This window comes from Spea bombifrons, chromosome 1 (genome assembly GCF_027358695.1).
Source record: "Spea bombifrons isolate aSpeBom1 chromosome 1, aSpeBom1.2.pri, whole genome shotgun sequence".
NCBI lineage: Eukaryota > Metazoa > Chordata > Amphibia > Anura > Pelobatidae > Spea > Spea bombifrons.
The window spans coordinates 126,355-144,948 of NC_071087.1; the positions used below are offsets into that span (position 1 = coordinate 126,355).

The 18,594-nt window shown below is 46.5% G+C and overlaps 1 protein-coding gene across 1 annotated transcript; it reads right to left on the minus strand.

Annotated features, from left to right (window-relative positions):
• Positions 1-5,467: 5,467 nt before the first annotated feature.
• On the minus strand, positions 5,468-18,594 carry M1AP (meiosis 1 associated protein). Its single transcript, XM_053469600.1, has 9 exons — positions 18,370-18,594; positions 18,105-18,287; positions 17,656-17,821; positions 17,212-17,352; positions 16,407-16,545; positions 15,327-15,468; positions 13,866-14,066; positions 12,620-12,790; positions 5,468-6,173 (listed from the first exon to the last, which is right to left on the minus strand). The coding sequence occupies exons 1-9, from the start codon at positions 18,592-18,594 to the stop codon at positions 5,973-5,975; spliced, it is 1,569 nt and encodes a 522-aa protein (XP_053325575.1). The 3' UTR covers positions 5,468-5,972.

Here is an 18,594-nt window from a genome sequence, read left to right on the forward strand (position 1 = left end):
CTCTGCCCCCTCCAGATATGCCGCCACTCTGCCCCCTCCAGATATGCCGCCACTCTGCCTCCTCCAGATATGCCGCCACTCTGCCCCCTCCAGATATGCCGCCACTCTGCCTCCTCCAGATATACTGCCACTCTGCCTCCTCCAGATATACCGCCACTCTGGCGCCCAGATTTGCTGCCCCTCTGCCCCAGATATGCTGCCACTCTGCCCCCTCCACATATGCTGCCACTCTGCCCCCTCCACATATGCTGCCACTCTGCCCCCTCCACATATGCTGCCACTCTGCCCCCCAAGATATGCTGCCATCGGAGGTTGTTTATGCGCATTGCCACAGCCGGTGAACGTCTGCGCAATGCGTTTACACAACCTCCCCTGCCAGCACACCCCCCTCCTTGGAAAGTGCTGACAGGGGAGGCTGTCTCAGCTCATCGCGTAGACAGTGCTGCGGGGGATCTGTATCCTAACCCTGCTGCCTGCCCGGCGCCCGGAACATTGCGCATTACTGTGCTAAACCCCGATTATACGGTGTGTATCAGTGTATATACCATACCGTATTTGCCCGAATATACACTGTGGTATATATACACTGATACACACCGTCACATACACACAAAATAAATTTTATATATTATATATATTTATATATATATGTATCTCACATACACCCTGATTCACATATACTATTATATATTAATTATTAAGAAGCGTTGGAAACCATGTTGATTTCTGATTTAATAATATGCATACACTCATTACAGACATGACTAGATATAGAATGTTAACTCCTCTAATACCAGGCATGAGTAGATTCAGAGAATTAACCCCACTATTACCAGACATTACACACACTGTCACACAAACAGACAAACACAGTGACACAAACACTGTGACAAACTAACAAACACAGTCACACACAGAGTCAAACACACATACCTGGTGCTGGCTGCAGCTTACTCTGAGTTGGTGTGAAGGAGAGGCTTCTGAACTCTCAGGCAATCAGGAGAGTTGAGAAGTCTCTCCTAAATGGCTGAGACCTCCTTCACTCAGACTCCTCATTCCAGGACAAGGCATTGTCTGCCCAGGATTGAAGTCCCATTGCGGGACTATCCTGTGCAATCCGGGACATGTGGCCACCCTAGCCCCAAACCGGCAGTATGACTGCCAGTGGGCCCCTGAAGGTTAGTGGGCCCTGGGCAAATGCCCACTTTGCCCGCTGAATAAAGCGGCCTTGACCCCATTCATTCCCAGGGATTATTCCCATCTGATCTCTAATGCTTTATAAAGCACCCCAATCATTCCCAGAGATTATTCCCTGTCTGATCTCTAATGCTCCATAAAGCACCCCAATCATTCCCAGAGATTATTCCCTGTCTGATCTCTAATGCTTTATAATGCACCCCAATCATTCCCAGAGATTATTCCCTGTTTGATCTCTAATGCTCTATAAAGCACCCCAAACATTCCCAGAGATTATTCCCATCTGATCTCTAATGCTTTATAAAGCACCCCAAACATTCCCATCGATTATTCCCTGTCTGATCTCTAATGCTTTATAAAGCACCCCAAACATTCCCAGAGATTATTCCCTGTCTGATCTCTAATACTCTATAATGCACCCCAAACATTCCCAGAGATTATTCCCTGTCTGATCTCTAATGCTTTATAATGTACCCCAATTATTCCCAGAGATTATTCCCTGTCTGATCTCTAATACTCTATAATGCACCCCAAACATTCCCAGAGATTATTCCATGTCTGATCTCTAATGCTTTATAATCTACCCCAATTATTCCCAGGGATTATTCCATGTCTGATCTCTAATGCTTTATAATGTACCCCAATTATTCCCAGGGATTATTCCCTGTCTGATCTCTAATGCTCTATAAAGCACCCCAATCATTCCCAGAGATTATTCCCTGTCTGATCTCTAATGCTCTATAAAGCACCCCAATCAATCCCAGAGATTATTCCCTGTCTGATCGCTAATGCTTTATAATGCACCCCAAACATTCCCAGAGATTATTCCCTGTCTGATCTCTAATACTCTATAAAGCACCGCAATCATTCCCAGGGATTATTCCCTGTCTGATCTCTAATGCTCTATAAAGCACCCCAATTATTCCCAGAGATTATTCCCTGTCTGATCTCTAATGCTCTATAAAGCACCCCAATTATTCCCAGAGATTATTCCCTGTCTGATCTCTAATGTTCTATAAAGCATCCCAATCATTCCCAGGGATTATCTCGCGTCCTCTCTAACGGCCCAGGAACCCCATGACATTATCTTTCTATCTGTTCTGCACACCATTGGATGATCCCTCTGCCGGACCTTGCGGTTGCGTGGTGTTTTTACAGAAGAGGGTTCTGTGTCCACGCTGGGTCTCTGGCCCAGTGGTCTGCTGAGGTGTTTGTTGGTTTTAACCCTTTTAAAATCTGTGTATTATATAAATATGTTAAATATATTTTTATAGCACTAAAGGGTAATGCTCTTTTAAAATTTTATTTATCTTTATGTTTCAATTCTGGGTTTCTCATTTTACTGACGGCCATTCTTAGTTCACGGGTCCTGTGATGCGGTAATCATCCTCCCTCACTGACACTGCACCCGATCGCTGCTCATACTGGAGGGGAGTGGAGCATGCGGTAAGTACTGTGCGTACACATGTTTATGTGAATACTGTACATATACTGCGTGTTTTTGTATGGCCACTTTATTAGGTACAACTTGCTCAGAAGACGGGTACACTGCGGTCATAAAGGGATGGACATGGTCAGCATGGCTGTTTAAAACTCAGTTGGTAGTAAGGGGCCCAAAGTGTGCCAAGAAAAGGTCCCCCACGCCATTACATCCCCACCACCAGCCTGACCCGCTGATACGAGGCAGGATGGAGCCCGGCTTTCATGTTGATGACCCGGCCATCTGAATGTCGCAGCTGGAATCGAGACTCATCAGACCCGGCAGCGTTCTCCAGTCTTCCATTGTCCAATTTTGGTGATTCTGTTCGAATTTCCTGTTCTCAGCTGACAGGAGCGGCACCCGGTGGGGTCTTCCGCTGCTGTGGCCCATCTGCTTCGAGGTTCCACGTGTTGTGCGTTCAGAGATGGGATTCTGCAGGCCTTGGGTGTAACGAGGGGTTATTTGAGTTACTGTCGCCTTTCTATCATCTGGAACCAGTCTGTCCGTTCTCTCCTCCGACCTCTGACACCAACAAAGCATTTCCGTCACACAGCCGCCGCTCACTGGATATTTTCTCGTTTTCTGACTATTTTCTGTAAATCCTAGAGATGGTTTGGGTGAAAATTCCAGCAGATCAGCAGTTTCTGAAATACTCAGACCAGCCCGTCTGGCACCAACAACTACCATGCCACCTTCAAAGTCACTGAAATCCCCATTCTAATGCTCAGTTTGAACTTCAGCAAGTTGTCTTGACTGCGTCTACCTGCCTAAATGCATTGAGTTGCTGCTGTGTGATTGGCTGATTAGCTATTTGTGTTAAAAAGCAATTGAACAGGTGAACCTAATAAAGTGGCCATTAAGTGTGTGTATATATATATAATATATATATATATATATATATATCTATATACCGTATTTATCGGCGTATAACACGCACTTTTTTAACTAAAATTTGAAGCTGAAATCCTACCTGCGTGTTATACGCGATAAATCCTAGAGCCAGTGGCGGAACTACCGGGGTCGCAACTGCGACCGGGCCCTGGAGTTCTGCCAGTCAGGGGGGCCCAAGGGGTGCCGAGCGGTTGCTGAAGACGACCGCTCGGCAACTCTCGGGCCCCCCTGACTGACAGAAATCCAGGACTCCTCTGCTGGTGGTGGCGGCCGCCGCCGCCTGCCTGCCTGCCTCCTGCCTGCCTGCCTCAGCGGCGCCGCCGCCGCCGCCTGCCTCAGCGCCGCCTGCCTCAGCGCTTCAACTCCTGTGTCGGAAGCGTGAGGCGTTTGTCTCGGGTGCCGGCGCTTCACGCTGGGCTCCGGCATATGACGTCAGACGCCGGCGCTCAGCAGTGAAGCGCCGGCACCCGAGACAAACGCCTCACGCTTCCAACACAGGAATTGAAGGTAAGTGACCGGGGAGAGGGGAGATCCTGAGAAGGGGGGTTAGGGAATGAGAGGAGATCCTGAGAAGGGAGGTTAGGGAGGGAGAGGGGAGATCCTGAGAAGAGGGGTTAGGGAGTGTGTGTCTGAGTGTGTTTGTGTGTGTCTCTGAGTCTGTTTGTGTCTGTGTCTAAGTGTGTGTCTTAGTGTGTGTGTCTGAGTGTGTGTCTTAGTGTCTGAGTGTGTGTGTCTGAGTGTGTGTGTCTTACTGTGTGTGTGTCTTAGTGAGTGTGTCTTACTGTGTGTGTGTCTGAGTTTGTGTGTCTTACTGTGTGTGTCTTAGCGTGTGTGTCTGAGTGTGAGTGTGTCTGAGTGTGTGTGTCTTACTGTGTGTGTCTTAGCGTGTGTGTCTTACTGTGTGTGTGTGTGTCTGAGTGTGTGTGTGTGTCTGAGTGTGTGTGTGTGTGTGTGGTTTCCCAGATAGCAGTGATTCTGATGAAGTTTTTTTTGTTCAGTTTTTTTGTTCAAAGAGGTGCTTTTTCTTTCATATTTGCCTTATAAGTGGTATAAATGTTATAATAAATGTTATAATGTAATAAATATTATTCCAACATTAAGTTCATAGCTTCCAAGTTAAAATTATTTTTTCTTACTCAAATTTCCTTGTTAAAATGGGGGTGCGTGTTATACGCCAGTGCGTGTTATACGCCGATAAATACGGTATTTATATATATGTGTGTGTGTGTATATGAATATGTATATACAGTATGTTTAAAAATGAGGGAGAGAGACTTAAACGGAAATAAGAAAAGATGAAAGAATAGAATGGAAGGAAAAGACTGCAAGTTCCTAAAGGTGGGAAAACTACACAGCAAAGGCCCCCAAGCTGCTCCTACATGCACACTGTTACTAACACACTGTAACACACTTACACCCAGTAACATACTAATATACCCATCATTGCCCAGCGGTACACACAGCCAGGGTGGGTAGGGGTTTGACGGGGCTGTGCTGGGGCCCCCTGGACACTAAATCCAGAAAAGGAGCCCTTCCCGTATATTTGCTGAAGGACGCAAAGCTGCGTAACCTGGCCTTGCCTGCTCCTAGTTACTGAGACTTTCTGTAGAGGGATTTTTAATCCAGCTGGTGGACACATGGATGCCAGCGAGTACGTTCTGTGTCAAAGTACTGATGTAAGAACTGTCTGGGGCACGATTAAAAACCCCTGCCCTACCTGAGGTGGAAGAGAAGCTTTCATGGGGCTGTAACCATGCACAAGAGCCTCCATGGTCTGGTTTCGCCTCAACTTGCTCCACTCCAATTATAAGCAAACCACACAAAGTCAAACCTGCCACTGTAATCAGGACAAAACAGAGAAATGCCCCCTGCCCCGCAACCCCTATGGTTCTATTTTAAATGAGGTGTGATAGCACTATGGCTACACAGGAGTAACAATATAACAACTCTGTACCAACACAGGAGTAACATCACAAAAAATAATGTGACAGAGGAGTAACAACATAACAATAATTTAAGAACAGAGGAGTAACAACATAATGCTATAATGACACAAAAGTAACAACATAACAATACTACAATGACATTGGAGTAATAATGACTATAACAGAAAGTGGCCAACGTCACAAAACATAAATGGGTTTATTCACCAAAGCAAGGCCCCCCAGTATCCTAACTGAATTATACATTATACAGGGCCAGCTCAGCCCTTCTCGCTGGAGGAGCCGATGTAGTGAATAGTGAAGTGTGGGAGCTGAAGCTGCCCCTTTAGTGAATAGACCCCTCGGCGATTAAATGGTGGCTGAGAACAGGAGAGGTTTTAATTTTTGTCTCATTAACAAGGTATTTTCTACCCCATTTCCCAGCCCCATAATAAACAAATCTCGGGAAGGACTGGGTTTTATCACTTTTGGTCCCATTTCAGTCGGAATTGGGACCTACTGGAGACGGTGGGTTCGACGTCAGGGAGGAAGTCGCCCTGAGCTTGCATGAAGTCAGCCACAGCTGTCTCACCCTCACGACGGGTCTTCAAGATGCGCTGGGCTGGAGGCACCAGGGGCAGAGGAGCGACTGAGGCCCTGGCTTTCCTGTGCCTTAGTGTCCCCTAAAGCACGTCAACGAGAGACATAAATCATCATGTTAAGCAATTTACAGATTAAAACAAGCACTATATACAAGAACTGTGTATATACACAGAATACACACGTGGCGCTGGGATAGGACGCGTGGCGTGGGATAGGACCTGCGGCGCATATCAGCACAAAAATTGCACGACAGGAGCTTCGTGGAATGGGTTTCCGTGGCCGAGCAGCTGCAAGCAAGCCTCACATCACCAAGTACAATGTGCCGCAGGACTCTAGGGCCGTGGAAACGTGTTCTGTGGAGTGACCAATCACACTTCTCTGGTTGGGCAGTCCGACGTGCAAGTCTGGGTTTGGCAGATGCCAGAAGAACGTTACCTGCCGTAAAGTTTGGTGGGGAAAGGGGTAACGTTCTCGGGCTGTTGCTCAGGGTTTGGGTTCCTTACTTCAAGTGAAGGGGCATCTTAATGCTTCAGCAACAAGGCATTTTGGACAATGCTATGCTTTCAACTTTGTGGGAACAGTTTGGGGGTAACCCTTTTCTATTCCAGCGTGACTGAGCCCCAGCGCACAAAGCAAGCTCTATGAAGACACGGTTGAATGAGTTTGGTGGGAAGAACTTGATCGGCCGCACAGAGACCCGACCTTAATCCCATCGAACACCTTTAGGACAAACTGGAATGGAGATTGCGAGGCAGGTGTCTCGTCCAACATCAGTGCCTGACCTCACAAACGCTCTACTGGATAAACGGGCAAAACTTCCCCCAAAAACTCCCCAAAATCTTGTGGGAATCCTTCCCAGAAGAGCTGAAGCCATTATAGCTGCAAAAGGGGGTTAGCAGGTTAGCAGTGGGGGTTGTCTGCGTCCATCGCACAGACCTTCCGCGGCTGTCAGAGATCAGAGTCCCCTGCACCAGGGCGGCCGGGGAACTCTGACAGCCGGGGAAGGTCAGCGAGATGGACCCCCGCTGCTAACCGCACCTCCTCCTGGCTGCAGCGGAAGTTGTCTACGCGAATCGCGTAGAGCGCTACACGCTGCCTGGACTAAGCACCAGGGACTCAGAAGCACCGGTAAGTTTGGAGGAGGGAGGGGGAGGGAGTGTCAAATGGGGGGCATAAGGCATTTCTGTAGGCAGAGTGCTCTATGAAATGCCTTTTAACCCCCTAACGCTCAAACGCTCTACTGGATGAACGGGCAAAACCTCCCCAAAATCTTGTGGGAATCCTTCCCAGAAGAGCTGAAGCCATTATAGCTGCAAAAGGGGGACTATACTTTGGCAATATAGTGTATATATATATACAGCCATACGGAAAAAGAAAGTACACCTTTTAATTCTATGGTTTTACACATCAGGACATATTAACAATCAACTGTTCCCAGCAGGTCTACAAATTAGTTAAATACAACCTCAGATGAACAGCAACATATGATACATTGCATCGTGTAATTATCTATTCAACAAAAATTAAGCCAAAATGAAGAAGCTAATGAAAAACTTAGTACCGTATTTGCTCGATTATAAGACAATGTTTTTTCCAGAGCAAATGCTCTGAAAAATACCCCTCGTCTTATAATCGGGGTCATCTTATAATCAGACCTCAAATAGGTCTGACTATGAGACTAAGATCCAGATCCCCCGCAGCGATGCAGGGGACCTGGATCCCCCTGTGTTATGCCCCCCCAACTTACCGGTGCTTCTGAGCGATTCGCGTAGACAACTTCCGCTGCAGCCGGGAGGAGGTGCGGTTAGCAGCGGGGGTTGTCTGCGTCCATCACGCAGACCTTCCGCGGCTGTCAGAGATCAGAGTTCCCGGAGCGGCCGGGGAACTCTGACAGCCGCGGAAGGTCTGCGCGATGGACCCCCGCTGCTAACCGCACCTCCTCCCGGCTGCAGTGGAAGTTGTCTACGCGAATCGCGTAGAGCGCTACACGCTGCCCGGACTAAGCACCGGGGACTCAGAAGCACCGGTAAGTTTGGAGGAGGGAGGGGGAGGGAGTGTCAAATGGGGGGCATAAGGCATTTCTGGAGGCAGAGTGCTCTATGAAATGCCTTTTAACCCCCTTAATGCCACTCTGCCTCCTGAAATGCCTTATACCTCCCTATATGCCACTCTGCCCCATAATATGCCTTTTTACCCCCTAAATGCCACAGTGGCATATAGGGGTATAAGGCAACTCTGGAGGCAAAGTGGCACATAGGGGGTCAAAAGGCATATCATGGGGCACAGTGGCATCTAGAGGGTTAAAAGGCATATCATGGGGCACAGTGGCATTTAGAGGGTTAAAAGGCATATCATGGGGCACAGTGGCATATAGGGGGAATAAGGCATTTCTGGGGGTAGACTGACAAGATGGGGGCAGATGTGCATGACTGGGGGAGCAGGTTGAAAAAAAAAGTAAATAAAAACAAAATATTTTTCTCAATCATAGCTTTTATTAAAAAAAATTTGTTTACATGAATTAACATTTACTGGTAAAACTTTTTTCCTATAGGGTCGACTTATATTCAGGCTTTTTCTTTTTTTCATCAATTTATATTCAGATTTTGGGGGGGTCGTCTTATAATCGAGCAAATACGGTACACTTTATGATACAATAGCTTGTAGAACCACCTTTAGTAGCAATAGGTTGAAGTAATCATGTTCTGTATGACTTTATCAGTCTCTCACATTGTTGTGGAGGTATTTTGGTGCACTCTCCTTTACAGCGTTGCTTCAGTTCATTGAGGTTTGCAGGCATTTGGTTATGTGCAGCTCTCTTAAGGTCCTGCCACAGCATTTCAGTCGGGTTGAGGTCTGGACTTTGACCGGGCCATTGCAGCACCATGTTTTTTTTTTCTTTTTCAGCCATGCTGTTGTAGAGTTTCTGGTGTGCTTGGGATCATTGTCCTGTTGCATGACCCACTTTTGGCCAAACTTTAGTTGTTGGACAGATGGCCTCATATTTGGATCCAGAATATTTGGGTTTACAGATGAGTTCATGGGCAACTCAATGACTGCAAGGTTCCCCGGTCCTGTGGCTGCAAAGCAAGTCCAAATCATTGCACCTCCACCACCGTGCTTGACAACAGGTAATTGTGGTGTTTGTGCTGATATTCTGTGTTTAGTTTTTGTCAAACGTGGCGTTGTCCATTTTGGGCAAACATCTTCACTTTGGCCTTGTCTGTCCAGATAGTGAGAAGGGAGGGAGAGGGGGTAGATAGTGAGAAGGGGTAGAAAAGGGGGAAAGGTAGATAGTGAGAATGAGTGAGAATATGAATGAATGTGTGGATGAATTGTCTGAATGAGGGAGATAATTAATGTGTTTGTGAGAATGCATTAATGAATGTGTAAATTTGTGTGAATGAGAGAGAATAAATGATTGTGTGAATTAATTATGTGAATGAAAGTGTGAATTAGTGAGTGACTGTTAAAGTGTTTGTGTGTATGATAGATGTATAATTGATGTAGAGCAGGATGTTTGAGCCTTGGGGACCAAGATGACACAGGAGGGGTGTTTATGGGACAAAGATGGCACAGGCTGGGCTGTTTGGGGACAAAGTTGACTCATTCTGGGCTGTTTGGGGACAAAGTTGACTCATTCTGGGCTGTTTGGGGACAAAGATGGAAAATCTTATGTGTGTAATCTGGGTGCTGGTCAGGTTCTATGTGGGCAGTGTGGACGCCAGAGCTGGCTTTGGGTTGTGCAACCTATCATCTATGCCTGTAGTTTTATCTCTTGCTATGTTTCCATACATTATTATTGTATACCTCCAAATACGGGATTTGTATGTCTGATTCTATGCCTCCAGTGCTGAGTTCACATGTGAACAATAATAATAACAATATATATATATATATATATATATATATATATATATATATATATATAATTGCTAACAGCAATCACACTACTATCATGCCAAGTCAGCTAGTACATGCTGGAATCTGGGTATGCCTGGGCATGATAGGCATGAGTGTGATTGCTGTTAACAATCATATATATATATATATATATATATATTAATATTGTTATTGAATTTTTTGGTCCTATTTTGCTGTGTTAGTGAGATTTTTTCTATGGTGGGGGGTCATATTTGGCTTCGGACAGGTAAATGCTGGATTTTCGGATTCAGTCAAGAATTTTCTTTTCGGTGCATAGTGGCCTACACCACACCAATGTTTGGGTTAGTATATAGTGATAGGAGTTATGCTGCACTATTATCAGTGTCTGGCTCAATGTATAGTGATAGGGATTACGCTGTACCACCGTCAATGTCTGCCTCAGTATATAGTGTTAGGTGTTATGCTGTACCCCTTTCAATGTCGGCCTCAGTATATAGTGATAGGTGTTATGCTGTACCCACATCAATGTCTGCCTCAGTATATAGTGATAGGTGTAATGCTGTACCACTGTCAATGTCTGCCTCAGTATATAATGATACCAGTAATGCTGTACCACTTTCAATGTCTGCGCCAGTATATAACGATAGAAGCTATGCAGTTTTAAAGGATCCGCCCCAGGTGCCAAATACTCTAGGTACGCCCCTGCTCTGTAGAATGATAGACTTTAAATTGTTTGGAAATGGTCTTTTAATCCTTCCCAGATTGATGGGCGGCGACAATTGCTTCTTTAAGATCATCGCTAAGCTTTCCTCATTGGCATTGTGGTAAAAGACACATGAATGCTCCAGCCCAGCAAACTGCTAAAACTTTGGCTTTTATATAGGTTGTCACACTTGCTGATGATCAATTAATCAAGGGCATTTGATCAGCAGCACCTGTCTGCTACTTAGCATCTTAATGCCTATGGAAGCAGTAAGAATGTAGTTAGTTTTTCACACATGGCTTCTCCATTTTGGCTTTATTTTTGTTGAATAAATCATGACATGGTGTAATATGTCATGTGCTGTTGTTCATCTGAGTTTGTATTTACCTATTCTTTAAACCTGCTAAGGAACAAATAATTGTTATTATGTCCTGACATGTAAAACCATAGAATTCAAAGAGGGTGTATTTTCCTTACATCCATATTACATATATATATACATTTCAAATTCATGTTAGGAAATCCCTGTATATGTATAACATGGCAGCAGATATCACAACTTCCCGTTCCCATGATCTACAGGATTATTCCACCCTATTAACTCATTCCTCCTGACTGAGGAGTCAGGAGAAGTACCTGGAGTTTGGGGCAGTAATCTGCAAGTAACCTTTAAATACTACCCCACAGGCACATAGTATGTCCACACACTGTCCCTCAGTCACATGTGTCCACAGGATGTTTCCCTTTTTCTCACCAGGTCCCTCTACCCAAGGGGGCGCAATCATTTGGCTGCCCTTTCCCATCCAACCATCGCCTGGGGGTCCAGAAAGTTTTTAACCCCGGAAGGACGGAGCTGTTTTTTTTTTTTTTTCACCCTTTGTGACAATGGCTGATTTAACATTTCTGTGGTGCTCATGTTGCTACAATTTTCTACTCTCTGATTAGTGAACCCACACAAGTTATATCTTTTCTTGTCAGGACAGGAAGGGCTTTCTTTAGATTACATTATTTTGATCATATCATTCAATTTACTATATAAAATATAAAAACATGAAGAATAAAAAAGGACTTTTTCTGACCTTTAATTGTAAAATATTTTATTCCTCTGCAAAAGCTAATAAAAATTGTGCTAAACAGCTTCTAATATTTGTCCTGAGTTTAGAAATAACCAAGGTTTTTATGTTTTATGGGATTTTTTTGCACGTTATAGAGGAATAAGTACAAGTAGCATTTTGCCATTTGAAAAACATTTTTTTCATATCTCTCTATCCTACCCCCATGTCCTGTTTGGGACATCTCTGAACCTGGACAATTTAATTTATTCCTATCAAACCATATATTTTTGAAAACTAGACACCCCAGGGTATTTAAAATGCTAATATTTGAACTCTTTACATGCACTAATTTACCACCAGCCCATGTGAAACTTTGTGGTAGTAATTGTAGTTCAGGTGTGAATTTACAGCTTGTGGTATATGTTACTGTCAAACAACATCCCATGTGTTTACAAACATCTCCTGAGTACAGTGACATCACCCATGCAAGGGTTTGTCGGGTTGTTTGGGGTTTAAAAAGCCACATTTGAGACATGCACTTTTCAGCTTTTCAATTTGGAATTTTGAGATTTGGTCATCCTGTGCCCATGACCTACTTGGGACATTGTTGATCGCACACATTGTCGCTCCGGGGCGGGAGGATTGCAGCAGTTTTCAGTGTTGCCAAATGCCTTGATATCGAGACATTACAGCAACATTGTTTGGGGGAACAAAGCAATCTTTTAGCCTAGCACATCATGGGGTTAATGACATAGGTGGCCAGGCCCACCATAATACTCCAAACTAGAAGCACACCTATGGGGACACATAGTTATTAGCAGGAATATAGAATTTGATCTATACATTTGCTGGCACAATATTACCCTATACAGATTAATGAGCTCACCTGCCCGCTGCTCGAGCCTCCTCCTGCAGGTCCACGTGATGCTGACACATGCTTTGGCTGTGCTTGGTGACGGGAAGGCTGGATGTAGATGCGCTGAAGGTGTTGGTATAGATTGCAGGTCATAAGGAGAGGGTTATAGATGGATTCAACCACAAGGCAGCGGAGAGCACCCTGCCACATAGAATTCACATATATGTGTGTCATATATCAAACCATATGTCATATATCCCATCACACATTAGCCAGAGAGAACATCAGCAAACACTATCTTATTATTATCATTTACACATTTATATAATGCCAGCATACTCTGAAGTGATGTACAATGAGTAAACAGCACATAACAGGTACTTCATCACATAATTTGGACAGAAACAAAACATAAGGAGGGCCCTGTGCACAGGGGCTTAAAAACTAGAAGGAGGTGGAGGTACCTCATAATCCTTGCATGGGTCAGGCTTTTTTAGAACACACGTGCAAACACGGAGAGAGATCCCGGAGTGCAGCTGGTACATTGATACCAAACACGTACCATGTATGTTGCCGAAAGGTGAGTCAAAAAGGTAGGTGGCAGCTGATTTGCTTCCCTGAAGAAGTGGTATTATGTTTTTTTTGAGGGACTGTAGATGGGGACAGTTAGCTGCGCCAGGGAATGGCATTCCAGAGGATGGGCAGATCTGAAGAAGACTTGTATATGCTCATGAGAGGGAAAGATCAGGGCAGAGGTCAGCCGAGGATCATCGGATGAGTGGAGGTAGTCAGTAGGAGGATATTAAGAGATGAGGAAATGGTGGAACTGCCATGAAGGGATTTGCAGGCATCCAGTGAGGACATAGACGGGGGAGAGGGGTTAGTAGAGCGATAGGTGAGGAAGTGAAGTCTGGCTGCAGCATTCATGTGGGATTGTAAGGGGTGAGGCAGGTATGAGGGAGACCAGCTAAGGCTGAGAGGACAGGAGAAATTTCGGAGTTTGGCTATTTAGGCACATGGCCCCGTAATGACAGTTTGGTAATCTGCAGTATGATCCCCCCGCTGCTCTCACCCTTTTTCCTGTTTGCCTTATGAATTGCCTGATAGTTCTTGGAAATATGCATCTGCAACACCTTGACTCCTAATGGCTCCTGGGGCACCTGAAGGAACCATTTGTAGGCACAGTACCTGGTTATGTCCAATGCGCATCACGTATCCCTATTCTACCCACAGTATACTCTCGCCTTTAAACGTCTCAAACCATCTGCCGCTGTACCTGGGCTCTGACCAGGGCTCTGTCCGGCACCGGGTGGGTAATTGGAGCAGGATCCACGGGCAGGAGAAGCTCTCTGGAGGCTACAGGACGCAGGAGTAGAGCAGCCGTGTCAGAGGCCGAAATAAGAAAATGAGACAGGACATGAGGAGCCGATGTGATAGGGTGCTGGGTGCTGCATGCAATGAGAGACAGCTCCTGGGACTAAGAGAGAGAGAGAGAGAGAGAGAGACATGTTAGAAGTGACACCTTGTAACTTTACAGCAATGTTAATATTGTCTGTAAGCCTTGGCCGCCCATGACCCTGTAGCCAGTCACTGCTTTTCCTTCCGTGGACCCCTTTTAATAGATACTGTCCCCTGCAGACCGGGACCACCACAAGACCTGCAGTTTTGGAGATGTTCTGACCCGGTTAAGCCTATGTTATGGCGGCGGATAGGTGTGTATATACAGTATATAAATGTTATGGCGGATCGGTGTGTGAAAATACAGTGTGTATATATATATATGTTATGGCGGATCAGTGTGTATATACAGTATATCTATATATATATATATATATATATATATATATATATGTTATGGTGGATCGGTGTGTATATACAGTATATATATATGTTATGGTGGATCGGTGTGTATATACAGTATATATATATATATATACAGTATATAAATGTTATGGCGGATGGGTGTGTGAAAATACAGTGTATATATATATATGTTATGGCGGATCGTTGTGTGAAAATACAGTGTATATATATATATGTTATGGCGGATCGGTGTGTATATACAGTATATATATATATATATATGTTATGGTGGATCGGTGTGTATATACAGTATATATATATATATATATATATATATATGTTATGGTGGATCGGTGTGTATATACAGTATATATATATACAGTATATATATGTTATGGCGGATCGGTGTGTGAACATACAGTGTATATATATATATATATATATATATGTTATGGCGGATCGTTGTGTATATACAGTATATATATATATATGTTATGGTGGATCGGTGTGTATATACAGTATATATATACAGTATATATATTTGTTATGGTGGATCGGTGTGTATATACAGTATATATATATATATATATATATATATATGTTATGGGTATGCCCACCCATCGATAATGCGCATACAGTTCTATATATGTGTTATTGTATATGTGTGTATGTATAACGTGGTGGGTGAAGAGAGTCATGCCCGCCTCGCATCCAGTGTCATCTCGTGTCATCGGGGTAGATACCCTCATTTGCCTCCCAGCTGTCAGCTCTATTGGCTTGGGCGGCTGTGAGATACGTGGCCTGTGGTCATTTGCCTCAGTCACAGGGGTCCCACATGTGGCCCCAGAAACCCAGGGGCGGAACTACTGGGGATGCGTGGCTGCCCTGTGCCAGGCCCTGCCTGCCCTCTGCTGGACTCTCGCATAACACCGACCTGCAAACAGTGACGCACAGCGTGGAAATCCTCCTGATTGGATTCCAGTTGATCCCAGTCCAGTTCCCAGCATGCCGTGGGGTACAGGATGGAGGGGAGTCCGTACAGCACTGAACCACAGACCCCACGGGTGGGTACAGCTCTGAGGAGTGAGGCAAAATAAATAAGGATCTGCCCCATCACCCTCCTCAGCCCACTTCATTAATAGCAGACCCATCTGCACTACTCCCCCGGCCCCTGTATAATGTATAGATAAATCAGTGACCGACCCCCTGTATAATGTATAGATAAATCAGTGACCGGCCCCTGTATAATGTATAGATAAATCAGTGACCGGCCCCTGTATAATGTATAGGTAAATCAGTGAGCCGGCCCCCTGTATAATGCATAGATAAATCAGTGACCGCCCCCCTGTATAATGCATAGATAAATCAGTGACCGGCCCCCTGTATAACGTCAAGATAAATCAGTGAGCCGGCCCCTGTATAATGTATAGATAAGTCAGTTACCCGGCCCCCTGTATAATGTATAGTTAAATCGGTGACCTGGCCCCATGTATAATGTATAGATAAATTAGTGACCGGCCCCTTGTATAATGTATAGATAAATCAGCGACCGGCCCCCTGTATAATGTATAGATAAATCAGCGAGCCGGCCCCTGTATAATGTATAGATAAATCAGTGACCGGCCCTCTGTATAATGTATAGATAAATCAGTGAGCCGGCTCCCTGTATAATGTATAGATAAATCAGTGAGCCGGCCCCTATAAAATCTATAGGTATCACTGACTTAACTATACATTATACAGGGGGCCGGTCACTGATTTATCTATACATTATTCAGGGGGCGCCTCACTGATTTATCTATACATTATACAGGGGCCAGCTTGCTGATTTATCTATACATTATACAGGGGGGGGCCGGCTCACTGATTTAACTATACATTATACAGGGGGCCGGCTCGCTGATTTATCTATACATTAAACAGGGGCATATTATAAATACATGTAATACGCAACTCACTAAGGCTCCGTATGGGGGATGCCCTGCAGTGAGGCACAGAATGGTGGTCTTTGTACCTGAGCACCTGGAGGGTTTGGGGGCCGCTTAACCCAACCGGCCTCCTGTGAGCGGCTCTTGGAAGGGCGTCGAGTCTTTGTGCTCTCTGCAAAACCTCCGGGTCTATGAGCCGCCGGTGAACATCACACACTAGACGCACTGCAAAGAGAGGGTGAAGTTACAGGGAGAGAAAGAGAGAGAGAGAGAGAGAGAGAGAGAAGGGGAGAGAGAGAGATGGGGGGAGGGAGAGAGAGAGATTGGGGAGGGAGGGGGGGAGAGGGGGGAGAGAGAAGGGGGTAGAGGGATGGAGAGAGATGGGGTAGAGGGATGGAGAGAGGGGGGAAGGGGTAGAGAGGGATGGAGGGAGGGGGAGAGAGGGATGGAGGGAGAGAGGGATGGAGAGAGGGAGGGAGAGAGGGATGGAGAGAGGGAGGGAGAGAGGGAGGGAGAGAGGGATGGAGGGAGAGAGGGAGGGAGAGAGGGATGGAGGGAGGGAGAGAGAGGGGGAGGAAGGAGGGAGGGAGAGAGAGGGGGAGGAGGGAGGGAGGGAGAGAGGGGGAGGAGGGAGGGAGAGAGAGGGGGAGGGGGGAGGGAGGGAGAGAGGGGGAGGAGAGAGGGGGAGGAGGGAGGGAGGGAGAGAGGGGGAGGAGGGAGGGAGGGAGAGAGAAGGGGAGGAGGGAGGGAGAGAGAAGGGGAGGAGGGAGGGAGAGAGAAGGGGAGGAGGGAGGGATGGAGAGAGGGAGAGGGGGGAGAGAGGGAGAGGGGGGAGAGAGAGAGAGACAGCAGGTGTTAGGATAGAGTTACAGAGTAATACTCTCTACTCACATGGTGCGTCTCCGTTGGGCAGAGCGATGCAGAGCGTCTCTCGCTCAGGACTTGCCTCAAAAAGCCACAACTTGAAGAAACTCTCAAGACTGAGAGCATCGCAGGGAACCGCGCGGAACTCAACATCACACGGCGAGAAGCCTGCAGAGCATTATGGGTACAGAGCATCACACGGCGAGAAGCCTGCAGAGCATTATGGGTACAGAGCATCACACGGTGAGAAGCCTACAGAGCGTTGTGGGTACAGAGCATCACACGGAGAGAAGCCTGCAGAGCATTATGGGTACAGAGCATCACACAGCGAGACCTGCAGAGCATTTTGGGTACAGAGCATCACACGGAGAGACCTGCAGAGAATTATGAGTGCAGCGCATCGCACATGGAGAGATCTGCAGAGAATTCACGGTGCAGAGCGTGTATAATATGCACAGATTGCCGTCTTACTTGTTGTGGCCCCCGGGTCTGGGCAGTCGCTGTCACTCGCGGCTCCCGTTGGGTCGCAGATCTGCAGAACGAGTAACCTTCGCAGGGTCCGGAGATCTGCGTCTTTCAGCCCATCATCCAACTCCGCCATAACCTCGGGGCCCAACCGCGCAGACACAACTGTGACCTGGGGGCCAAACCTTCAGTAACGAGTCGTGTCCCAGATCTGTCTGTCACCCTGCAGTGGGAGGGGCAGACTATGTGTCCCATATCTGTCTGTCACCCTGCGGTGGGAGGGGCAGACTATGTGTCCCGTATCTGTCTGTCACCCTGCGGTGGGAGGGGCAGACTACATGTCCCATATCTGTCTGCCACCCTGCAGTTGGAGGGGCAGACTCCGTGTCACATATCTGTCTGTCACCCTGTGGTCTGTCACATGGGTAGGGAATATTTGCATGTAAGGGCATCACCTCTATGAAGCCGCTGTGCATGGTGGTTTCGGGGCAGGAATGCTGGGTTAATTGCTTGTTCTGTTGCAGAGCGTCGCGCACAGCCAAGGCCACGGAGCCCACGCGAGGAGTGCAGAGTCCATCACGTGGGAGAGACCGCAGCTCTGTGAGACAATTGTGGAAGCGAGCGAGATTCCCTCTGATCTGCTGCACAAAGAGAAAGCTCTGTCAGTTTATCCATTGGCTCTACATTTCCTACTGTGGCTTGGACAGGTCTCGCTCTCACCAGCAGGGGGAGCACACACTGATGTCTCTCTGCCATGGTGTAGACACCCAGCAGTCTGTCGGGCTGGTTGGAGGCGGCAAACAGACAGAGAGCGTTACACACAGCGTCACACAGAGCCACACCCATCAGGCCCCACCCGCGAGGAGCCACGTCTATCAGTAACGTGTATGGTGCGGCCCGCGCCAGCGGGCGCAAAACACCCCCGTGAACAGTATTGGCATTCAT

Coding starts and splice junctions, on each gene's coding strand:
- M1AP (XM_053469600.1), bottom strand. CDS start 18,594: ATGAATGCCAATACTGTTCACGGGGGTGTTTTGCGCCCGCTGGCGCGG. Junction 14,067..15,326: donor CTGTGCGTCACTGTTTGCAG/GTCGGTGTTATG, acceptor TCTCTCTCTTAG/TCCCAGGAGCTGTCTCTCAT. Junction 6,174..12,619: donor GAGGCTCGAGCAGCGGGCAG/GTGAGCTCATTA, acceptor GACGTGCTTTAG/GGGACACTAAGGCACAGGAA.